The sequence below is a fragment of the Labrus bergylta genome, chromosome 15 (assembly GCF_963930695.1).
Source record: "Labrus bergylta chromosome 15, fLabBer1.1, whole genome shotgun sequence".
Lineage (NCBI taxonomy): Eukaryota > Metazoa > Chordata > Actinopteri > Labriformes > Labridae > Labrus > Labrus bergylta.
The window spans coordinates 9782440-9794632 of record NC_089209.1 but is presented as its reverse complement, the minus strand read 5'-3'; the positions used below and the strand labels follow the sequence as shown (position 1 = coordinate 9794632).

At 39.4% G+C, this 12193-nt stretch overlaps 1 protein-coding gene across 1 annotated transcript in view; it reads right to left on the bottom strand.

Annotated features, from left to right (window-relative positions):
• enpp1 (ectonucleotide pyrophosphatase/phosphodiesterase 1) overlaps nt 1–12193 on the bottom strand; it is a 30652-nt gene that overhangs the window by 15880 nt on the left and 2579 nt on the right. The window contains exons 2-10 of the mRNA XM_020628538.3: nt 9600–9672; nt 5971–6031; nt 4186–4283; nt 4025–4104; nt 2433–2552; nt 1272–1381; nt 1068–1133; nt 917–989; nt 29–137 (exon numbers count right to left, since the gene is read on the bottom strand). Coding sequence (XP_020484194.2) covers nt 29–137; nt 917–989; nt 1068–1133; nt 1272–1381; nt 2433–2552; nt 4025–4104; nt 4186–4283; nt 5971–6031; nt 9600–9672 — 790 coding nt within the window. The remainder of the gene's footprint in view (nt 1–28; nt 138–916; nt 990–1067; nt 1134–1271; nt 1382–2432; nt 2553–4024; nt 4105–4185; nt 4284–5970; nt 6032–9599; nt 9673–12193) is intronic.

Genomic DNA, 12193 nt, shown 5'->3' with positions numbered 1-12193 from the left:
CAGTGTGGAGTCGGTGTGGTTTTCTCACCGTGGTCTGATATGATCACGACGTTGACACAGTGCAGCAGGTCTTTCTTTTTCAGGCCGTCCATCAGCAGACCCAAAATCTTGTCCACATTTTTCAAGGCCTGAACGACCTGAAGGCAGAAAAGTATTGAGAGTTGACATTTTACTGGGGCTGAGGAGCAATGAATGGCTGATGTTACTTAAACTGTTAAACCTTATTCTTCTTCTTCTTCAGTTGCTGTTACATGTTAAGGTCATTTAAAACAGACATAGAGCATCTTTGTTGTACTTTTTTGTTTAAGGAAACATTCACTTGCTTGCCAAGGCAGACACATTTCCAATTAGCATAGTTTAAAGTTGATAACATCAGCGTTTGCATGCAGACTGACCAGTGCTGACCAGAATGAAACAATTACAGGCTTGCATTTGGCAAATGACTCAAACAACTCATTTTAGCGAGCAACCAACTAGAACCACACACAGAAGCTGGCTGGCTAACTTGCCTGCTAGCATCTGAGTGGATATATGCTAGCTGCAAGCTGGAAACATTGTCTCACTCGCTCACATTACCCACAGCAATAACAGTGTGTATTTTAGCAAGTTATAAATGCAATTGAATGGTACATAGAAAAGTGTTCAAACAATGTGACGCTGGTTGATCTCTTTCTCGGTCTTTGAATTTCAAACCACTCTTTTGAGCCCCCTTGGCTACAACAAAACAAACTCCATCTGCTAATGAAGATCGTGAGGTGCGACTAAACAACGTTCTGCTATTTAGGTTTTGTTTCCAAGGATCAAGAAAGAACTATCACATGATTTTGACATGTCCTGTCAGGTCTGTAGTTCTGTTAGGAAATAAACAACCAGCTTACAGTTTCTCTGTCGGGTTAATGTTCAGTGAATGACTGACCTGGCTGCTTTCTGGCCCATAACGATGTCCGGATGCGTCAGGCTCTTCCAGGTACAAAGTGTATAAGTCAGGTCTGAAATCACAAAGGAAACTTTTAGCTGTGATGTTCCGTTTTTCTTTATCTGTAAGGGAAATAAAGAACATTTCATACCTTTCTCCCTGAGGTAGACCAAGCCATCCTAACAGCTTCTCCACTCTCTTCTCAAAGGCAATGCTCCTGTGACACAAAGAGAAATCATACATCTTATTAACACCTCTATTGAGCACCATATTATGTCATACATTTGCTAATTGGAAAAGTAATCTTTCTGCATTACTTTACATAATGTATCATGCGTAATTCCATCTCTCTTACTTGTCATAAGTCATGTAGATGTCTGGAAAGGTGCCATTAATGGCAACATCTGATCCAGGCCAGAAGAAGGTTCCTGTTTTCAGTTTATGATGCATGGCAGTTAACCAAACCTGAGGAGAGGAGAGGAGAGGAGAGGAGAGGAGAGGAGAGGAGAGAAAAAATAATAAACAAATGGAAGGAAACAATAGGAGAGAAAAGGAAAGGAAAATAGGAGGTAAGGTAAGAAAGATAACAGAGATAAATGATGCAATTAAAGGAGTCAAGACAAAGTATAATTAGGAAAAAGACAGGATTGAATAGGTCGGCGAAAAAGAAGAAAGCAGAAAAAAGGGAGCGGGAGAAAAAGAGATGAAAGATGGGGTACAGTGAGACAATGAGAGGAGAGACAAATGGAAAGAAAGTAGTGAAATTAAAGAAAAGAAAGAAGTCAAAATGAGAGTAAATTCCTGATTAATCAGCACTAGACTGCTGATTTAACTCATTACATCTCATGCATTTAGTGCATTAGAATTAAAGTGTCACACAGCCCACTGAAGACAAGTGAAAATGTCACTGCATGTGCTCATGCTGAATCAATACATATTTGACGGGTATGCAGGACGCAGCTTTATTTAGCAAACACACTTGGAATTAGTTCGTTATGAAAGAATGCATTCAGGGAATCATGGTTCATCTATTCCCCCCTTCCCTCCTGGAAAGATATATAGATTGTGAATGCATTTTAAAGATAAGCAGCCTGTCACACTCTGAAGGAATGAGATTTAAGAGCACTTCTATTTAAAAGGGAACCACAAAGAAGTCTTGACAAGCTCAGCTCAGGCTGTCACAAGCTGTCTTTGGCACAGGCAGAATCCATAATTATATTTAGAAGCTCATTATGGGAAGATTTGATTCCAAGCAATGAAACTTCTGGTTGTCAGAAAAACAAGTGTCTCGTGCTGCTCACAGACGGCAAATTACAGCACGCTCCACCATGCTTCATATTTCACTAGAAACAAGTGCCTTCTCTAGAGTCATGCCAGGTTTCCCTCAAAGCAAGGGCGTGTTAGCTTTCACACGTTTGAGAACAATAGTTTCCACCTCAGACTCTCAGTGTGAAGGGAATAAATGCCCACAAGTGGACAAAAAAAAAATAGTTTTAGGTTGCACAGATTCACTTACTGGCTCTCCTTTGTACCATTTTGGATTGAATTTCTCGTCACTTTTCAAGCTGAAGAAATTGTTTTGCCTCACGTCGTACATCTTGTTGTCCACAATCCCATGAGACTCAGGATAGAGACCCTGCAGGATCCAGAGATAAAAATAAAAAAAATCAGTCACCTCCTTTCATTTTCTAACCTAAATGCCGCTGGTAACCACAGCAGTCTGGTTAATCTAAGGATACAGTTTCAACCACGAGAGGTGAAAACCATTTCTGTGAGCCCCTCAGTTCTGCTGCTGTTTCTTTTTATGAGCCCATGTTAGCACGAGGCCTCTAGTAACCTCTAATCTACTGTGATGGGGCTCCACAATTGTAGGGGGGAAACCCAGAGTGAGTACTTTATGTAAGTAGAATATTGAGGTATATTATATCTTAGTATTTCACGTTTCTGCAACTTTGTAATTGTTGTTTTCACTTTTTAGAAAAGGAAATGATTGTATATCCCTCTATCTAGTATTAATTTAATGTAGTAAGTATAATGAATTGTTAAAGGTTTATCCACCAAAGAAACTTTAAGTCCTTGTAAAATCAATCTCAACAGCTGCCAGGTTACAACTTGCAATGAGTTCGAGAAATCGGCAAGTGTCATGTCTTTACCTTTGGTTGCCATCAGAGGCGGAGAACAGAGCAAGCAAACTACACAAACACCTAGACCAGACATACTGTATTTTCAGATTTGTTAGATCTTACATTGCATTGTGCCGTAAAGCCACTGTGAGGAATTTGTGTTGGTTTTGTTTGCCCCTGTGGCCAAATCAGTGTGTGATATGTCTTTTCTGATCATGTCCTATACATGACTAAGTCAGATTTAAAAAAAACAAAAAAAAAACTCATGTTGTCTTCTAAAAGTCAAAGTCACTCACTGTGACTCTTTAAGAATCTTCTCTGTATAAAGTATAAACAAAGTTCTGAATGCTATGTGACACTGACCCAGTGCCGGTGGTTTCAGGAAAAGAAAAGAAACAATCAGTCTCATTCCTGATGGGCTTATTTGCTTTTGTAGAACATAAAGATGCATCATCAGAATTAATTTAAATATGTTTCTTAACTAGCTTTAAGTACTTAAAATATTTGATGATTGTAAATGGACACCATATTTTTAGTTTTGGTAAACATGCTGATGCCTACTTGCAAGCCTGCCCGCCTTTCCCATTTTGAAGCAAGCACTGTGCTTTGTCTGGCTGTTTGATTGTTGGATGAAAAAAACAAACTATAAACATATTAAATGAATGTGACGTAAGAGGCATCAGTTCTCTCTTCTTATATTTTCTGCATTTCTATAGCGGTTCTATCAAATCAAGCAAAAAAAGCCCAGCAAAAAATATGAATGTGACATATGTTGGTCACAGAGACCATTTTCCTCTCTCTGCTCTAAGTACATTTAGAGGAAAATACTTTCACCTAATGAGGACTTTGAAAAGAGTTTTCCTTGTACTAGATAATTTTATATTGTTGAATACAAGTTCTTCTTCAACCACCGAACAAAACAAGTCAGACAAACCACATGACCAACTATGTCCAATAAATCTCACGCTGACCAGAGGAGACTTACAGTGACGATGCTGTAGTGGTTGGGAAAGGTCTTTGTGGGATAAACAGGCCTCATGTGTGGCGTTGTTGTTCCAGTACGTCCTGTAAATAAGTACATTTCAGTCACACCAAGATGCATAGCAAGCCATGACCGGGTGCTGCTTCAGTGTGTTGGTGACTTACGTATCTTGTTGATGACGGGAAGGTGGCTGCTGTGATCTTTGAGGTACTCCGCCCTGAAACCGTCCAGGGACACCAGGATAAGAGGAGGGCTGGAAAAACTGGGAGTTGGTGGGACAGAGAGGAAGAGTGATGCTTTGAGCGTACACTGAGGTGGATTTATGAAAGGGAAAAAGGAACAATTACACAGCAGGAGACATTGATATCTTTGGCACCAGAAGTGTAGCAGTCGTGTCGTACAGTAGGTCTGTGTAGAGAGGGTACAAAGCAGCTCTTTGACTAAGCAGGCGAGTGGAGAAATAAAATCGAAATACAGACCACACAAACACATGGGAGGAGAACAGGAAGAGAAATGTGAGTCTACTGGCAGTAAATCAAAGACTATGAGAGTTCTGTTAGCATCAGCAGATTTCTTTGTTCTCCACTGTGAGACATGGCTCCCTCCCATTTCACTTTGTGCACTACACAACATTTGATTATCCATGGAAGTTATTGTCTGATTATGTGATAAGTACGGAGGCCTTAAGCTGGCGTGCATCCGTACATTTGATCTATTCCATTTTCCTGTGATAATGAGTCATTTCCCGAGATCTGGACTTGCAAAAAACAAACATAGAGATAGGCTTAACAACCTAATTAGTGTGGTAAATGGCAGCATGGCAATGTCATGGTCTGGTCCGCCCTATTTCAGACCAGTTTTACTGATTTGTTTTCTAGATTCCCAAAAAATGATAGTGTCATCACGAGAAAACCATTATCATTCCCTGAGATATCGAGAAATGAAGCCGAGATCTCTAGAAAACAACTGGAAATGACTTATCATAGGAAAATGGGGGGAAAAAAAATGTATGGATACTTGTCCACTTAGGATATCAAATGTTGAGCTCGCTATTGAACGACTGATGATGTCGTTGGCCTTTCTGTCACCATCACTAAATGTTTTGACTTTTGAAAAGGTAGCGATTGAAGACAGAAAAAAATGTTTTATAAATGACATGAAAAACTTCCAATAAAACATCTTAATAAAATGAAAGAAGAAAAAAAACAGATCGCACATCAGAATTTCAGTTAATTTGAAAATCTACTCTCCAAGTTTCAGGAACTAGACTCTTATTTATAACATGGTGAATTTAAATTATCAACATATAGAAACATTTACAAATTAGCATTTCACAGACATTAAACTTCTTCTTTTATTGTTTCTAAAGACCAAACCCCAAATTATACAAGTGTGGTTTGCCAACAAGAACAACATAAACAAATTCAAGGGACTGATGGGGTTGATTAAAATAACTTTTCCTTGTGTTAAAGATCTCTTTAAAAAAACTAAAATAACTTCATCTGGAGCCACAGGTTTTCTTTTCCATCATCTCATGAATCTGTCTGAGGTCACTCCCTTACCAAAGCAGAAACACACACGCATGTGACCACATCATCCACGCACACACAGAAACAACTCACTTACACATGCCTGATTAGTCAGAGTCACTGCCTGGGTTTCCATAGCGACAGTTACCTTTTTCCACTCAAACAACAGCGTCATGAATAAAAATAAAATAAAATAACAAAAAGAGTCTTGTGTCTGACTTCTTTTTTCACTTCCACATAAAAGTGAAAGAGAAATAGTTCTGTCTATGCTGCAAACTGGGAACAATAGACTCCACTCATCATGGTGGCTGTGGGCGACTCGGCTGACAAGCGTCATTCTTATGGCAGGAACATGATGACAGATAGGGTACTAAACAACATAACTTCTCACATTAAGCAGAAAAGAGGTTTTTTTATTACCCAGGCGGACACTGAAGTTCTTTAATTCCCTCATCAGCCTGCAGCAGCCAGAGCTCCCCGTCTGCAGGAGAAGAAGAGTAATCAATAGGGCTGCATGGTATAGATCAGATGTTTTCATTCTCTCAATAAGAACATGTGCGGTTTCACCTATCATAAAAGCAGGAAGTGGAGCTTCTAACCTATAAAAGTGTCTGGGGGGGGGGGGGGGGGGGGATTATTATAAGATTATAAACTCAGTTATATATAATAAGAGTCAGTTAACTTGAAGAAAGCTTACAAAGCAGACTTGCTTTTTAATGATTAAGTGTACTGATGTTACCCGTAGCTGTGTAAGAGGGTCATGCTGGGGCTACATCAGTCAGTGTTCTGCTTTTTACACTTGTTGGCACGGCACCTGCTGTTGAGATGTCAACATACTGTATGTAATGGAACTCTGACTCTTGCTCATTTTGTCACAGTAAGAAAGGGAAGAAAGAATTTGAACAAAAGTTAGAGATCCACACAAACAAGTCGAGCTGTAAAAAGGCTGTTTTTACATGTAATGTGTGTTTGGTTGGAATAATCATCACCTGTATTAAAAAAAAAACAATCTTTTGGTGGTTGCAATCAATTTAATAATTAGGTCTCATCTTTTAGTTCACAAAATATCCTTATTCATGTTCAACCTGTCTTGTTGGGCCTTTGTGGGTTTTACAACTAAAGCACAAAAACCCCACAACTGCCATCTTTGATTCAATAATCACATGACCTTATCTTATTTTATGAAAGACAGGAAGAGGCTAAAACAAACAAAAATCTCCAACGTGAAGTTGTAAAAAACTTTTGCACATAATTACTCGAATGCTTCTCTTTTAAACTTCCCTCATGTGACCCATATGGGGAGAGAGATTTCTGTCTTTACGCCTCCCCAACCGGTGGAACTCGTTGCCTCAGGACATCAGAGCAGAAAACTCTCTGGGTGTTTTTTAACCGTAAACTGAAGACCTGCCTTTTTAATCTGGCTTTTAATTAGGAGCGATTTTACTGCTTTTACTTATATCGCTTGTTGTTCAAGAGATAAAAGACCAGAGGGGATTCAATTTATTTAAAGTCAATACAAAAAATGTCAATTCTTTGTATTTGACATTCTTTGTGTTTTAATTCTGCTCTTTTCTGTCTGTTCTTTTGTGAAACACTTTGGGCTGTACGTTTTTATAAAAGGTGTTGTAAAAATAAATCTTAGTTGAGTTGAGTTGAGTGATGAATTAACTTCGAAAAACAAGGTTATCAGGAGTGAATGACTCATATTCACCAACCATGCAACAGGAAGTGAAAATGCAGAAATCCCACTTTGCCATCCACATATTTTCGAAACGATTAACGGCAGATTCAGACAGAGGGCTTCCTGTGCTTCCTGGCCATGAGTCATGAATATGTTGTGCAGAAGCACATATGGATAACAGCGTTAAACGTCTCAAGGACAAAGCCAAATATAACCATCACATTTCGGTGTCAGATCATATGCTGGTGAGTATGTTTGTTCAGATGGAGAAAAAAAAACAGGGAGACAAACACGCTTTTCTCACGGACAAGTGATCATTTAACAAATCCCCACCTTATATTTATTTAATATATGCACTTCAGACAAGGCACATCAGTATTTGAGACTTACATGATTGACTAAATAGGAGCCAATGCAGGTGAAATATAGAAAACTACAGAATCTGATTTTTTTGGACACATCTGGCAGGTCTGCTGCTGACTGGACACATGACAGAGGGAGTCTTAGCGTGTTGGTGAGAAAGCTCCCCCTTACTGCCTGTCGAGGCCAGCGGTTTGGACCAAACACAGGAGATGCTCCATCTCAGGAGACGAGCTGCTGTGGTCTGTAATCTTAGGGAAAGCCTGCTCTCAGCTGCACTCTGCGCTACATACTGTGCACTTCTAGGAAGAAATAGAGTTATTTTTATTCTTTTCATCTGTTTCCAAAGGCCTGACCAAGAAAGCAGTATTATAGATGAAAGATGTAGAAGTCCGACAAAACTGCATAGATCTGAAAAGTCAAAATGTATCCTTCCCATATGGCTTCCATGTTGAGAGGAAGTACAAGCTAAAGCGAAATACCACAGAAGAGAGAGCACCCCGCCCAGCCTGGGGACATTCGCCCACAGTCACCACCGCTGCCCCTGAAATGGAAGAAGGGTGTTTTGGCACGTTGGGTTACAACAAAGAGCACACTGACGCAGCTGCCCACGGCTAACCAGAGGGGAATCTATAGCAGCGGAAAACATGCCAACCCCCGGTGAACATTCCTGTCTCGCTTAAATGTGTGTTCATGACATGTTTGGAGACACTGGGCTTCAATAAAGAAGCTGGATCACACAACCCTGACAGAAATGTATCCTGTGGAGAAATCTTGTGCAGTCTCAGGAGTTTACATTCACCTCTCTGTGTGTGTCTCTCTCTCACTGCCTGGTGGGTAACTTGACCCTCCCTCACTGTTGCTCTAAATACTGCCAGTTTAGAGTTTCAGAGGGATCCAATGTGTTTGCAGGTTCTGGACTTTGAATAGCCCAAATTGCCAGTGTTTGTTATTCTGCAGATTGCAGACTTTATTTTTCTTCTGCCTCTGATAACTGGAAGTTTCTATTTTCACTTGAAGTGTCTTACCATGCATTCTGTCTATGTCAATGTTAATCTAATCTTCTGTTGGAACATGAAGACAATGGTTTACCAAAAAATACAATATGGTACTGATTATATTTCAATGAGAGGGAAAGCGTAAGCAAATGATTTTTCAAATTTGTCCATGTTTGGTGTGAAGATGAAGTGGCAACATCCAATGTTGAAAAATGAAGCCAAAGTGGAAGTGCAAAACACTGCAGTTCCTCGAATGTCCAAATAAAGCTGAGCGCAGAAGCCAAGAAATCCCCATTAGAGCCCATATTAAAATGCCCACAGATGATCACCTTGTTGCAGTTTGCCAGGAGGCTTAAGATCCACCTCGTTGTCACCTCTTGGTCTGTTTTTAGATGGATCAAAAGTTGGGATGACATTTCCAACATGGAAACTCAGGAAAGTCTTTATTTAATGTTGTAGCATACCATTGAAAAAGAGCTTGTTTTTACCACAGACCTTATTATTATGACAGAAAGTCCTCTAGGAATATTTGGAATAACTTGTGGTGTGGACTCATTCCTTCAGGACTCTTGGTACTTTCAGAATTTTTACACTTTTAGTTTTAATGTTTGTCATTTGTCAAATAAAGAAAAAAACTGTGTTAAACTCAATCCCATTTTTTTTTGTATTTTAGCCTTTAAATATTTAGGATATCTTGATAAAGAGGGTGTCATTTGTAGGCTAAAAACAACATGAGATCATAGTACCTTTTGTCCTAACTTTTGTTTGAACACTGCAACTTTTCTTGGCAGATTACTTTGATTCAAACAAGATGTGGAGCCTCTCATCAAAACCTTGCTCTGTTGTGAAACCAGGGGTCAAAAAGCACAGCTCTGAGGTGTACTTTAAATTGTAGTCTCAAAAAAACTCCCTCCTTTAGCTTGACTGTGGTGATGCTGGATATGAAGAAGGTGTGGAAAGATTACAAAACATGAAATAGCTGTCAAATTGAGTCTGTCGTTAGTGCTTACCTTTCACATCACTGCTCTTCCTCCGAGAAAACACCACGGCCAGGATGACCACCAGTAAGCACAGCAGCAGGACCTAAAATCCAGAGAACAAAGGTCAAGGCTCAACAACCACCTGCAGCTCTCCAAAAACATGACTGAAGATGTCCAACATAAAACCTTTGGAACAGGTGAAAGGAAGGTGAAAAAAATGAAAAGGTAAAACAACAGAGAGTGGAGTGACCAGCTATCATTTTTTTTCCCCAACAACAATATTTCCATTTAAATCACATCTTAATGTTGTTCTACTGTAACTGTAGACACGCTCATGTGTCAGCAGGCACAAGCATCCAGTAACAAACTTCTGGCTCATAGAGTGAAGTGATAAATCATGACGTCCTGCAGAATCATAAACACCTCCTCCAGTCTACAGTATACAACAGAGAGGTTCCTGTAACTACACAACACAGAGATTGTTTTTTACCCATGCTAATAGCTTTGCCTCTAAAGATAGTAATGTTGTTTCTTTGACACACCACAGCCATCCAGATGGAAAAATCTTTCAACCACTGTTGGTTCCATTGGCATGAAATCGTTTCATGTTCCCCAGAGGATGAATCCTACAGACTTTGGCGAACCTCCAGCTTCCCCTCTAAGGACCCAATGAGGCTCACGTTTGGTTTTAATGAAATGTGTTGAGTACAATTTAACAAACTGACAGGAAATTCTGTACAGGTGTTCAAGGTTCCCACAGGATGAAAAGGTAAAGTTGTATCCTAGAATAGGATCCTTATGCTATATGCATATACGCCTAGTTTATGATTTCACTTGCTCTTGCACTGCGGAGTGATGGTAGGCCGTTGTTTATTTCTTCAGCCCTGCCCAGTGATATCTATGGATCTGCACCCTTCTTCGTACACCATGTCCATGTGTCCAAATGTTGGTTTTAGCCCTCAGTCATTGAAAAGTCAAAAGAAAGGAGGCCTTGCTGTTTCTTTATCAGTTTGCTCAACTCATATCTGTCCAGTGACGGCTGCACACTGAGGGATGAGGAGCCTGTGATTAGAGGAGTGTTTAGAGCAGTATCAATTTAAAAGTCTTATCAATGCTGATTATTTTAAAGACTTTGTAAAACCCAAACCCAGACCTGCAGAGGGTATTATACATGTGGAGGTATAAAGCTAGTTTTAAAAAGCACCCTGCCCTCTTTTCTGAAGATTTGGCATGTGACATTTTAGAAATGAAGTCATGTCAACTTGTGCAACCAAATGTACAACGAATACATGATGTTCCCTAGTTAACTATTTATGCTACTTTCTTCTTTTATCACTTAACCCTTTTACTTTTGGAACACTTGCTGGGGACTGACCATTGGGCTGGAAACCCCTGCTTACACATCACATGATTATAACATCCTCTATTATAAGTTATAAGTTAACTAAGTCCCGCTCACACAGACTTTACCTTACAGAGTTAAGATGAATTAAATGCTGCTTGTCTTAGTTTTGAGGTTTTGTGCTGCAAAAGTCGCATGTCTTCAAGGCGCCGTAAAGATTGTAATTCAATGTAATCTAATCTTAATTTGCCCAGCAGGCCAATGTACAGTTCAACTGTATTTATCTTTTCTGTCCATATTTTAACTGCATTAGAATTAGGCCTGTCAGACGATTACATTTTTTAGACAAGTCATCTTGAAATTTCTGTAGTTAATCTCAATTAATCCCTTTTTTAAATGACATGTGTGAAATTCCATTATTTCACATTGAGAAATAAAAACTGCCAGGCTTTCATTTTGAATTTTTGTACCTTCTTAAGATGAGAGTGCTTTACTTGCTTGTATTTTGAAATAATTGTAAGGGCCTTACGGTAGAAAGAAAGTTACAACATTAACGTAACCACCTGCAACACTAATAAAAGTAAAAGCTAAAGGGAACGATAAAAAAGTGAAATGTTTGATGTCACGGTGTGGACATTACTTTTGAATTGCCAACTGAGATGTCTGGAAGTTGTTTGTTTTTTTTAAGTGAAATGAGACAAAGGAGCAGTGGGGTCCTTCTCTTCCATCACCGTGACTACAGGGAGACACTGAGTCCTATCCACTGTGCGCCTTAAGGGACAAAATAGCATGCATCATTTCAGAACATAATTAATCGCCATCAACTAGTTAATCAAGGTCAAGGTTTCCTTATTCGTCTCCCTAGGGAGAAATTTGTCTAGGATGCAGGGAAATTGCTGCATGGACAATACATCGAAAACAATATAAAAACAGTAATTACAAATGTGCAAAAAACATTTAGCTTATCCTAGACAACCCTAGTTACAATATAACAATTCAAATCATTTTTTGTCTTTTTTTAAACTTCTTTGAAGCCTACAAAAGCCTTTATAGATGTTTAACCCTTGTTGGTATACGCAGGGTGCACATTATGTCGTTGCTAACATTTTTACTGCGTTTAAGGCAAACACAACCCTCTGATGCTGACCTTGGTCGGACGGTTTATGGTTGAGTCATTCGTGGCCTTTAATTCATTCACTTTCAAACCTGCAGTTGTGTGCAGTTAACGTCTCAAAGGAGGGATTATAGGAATCATCCCCCACCAGTAATCCACTGAGTGTGA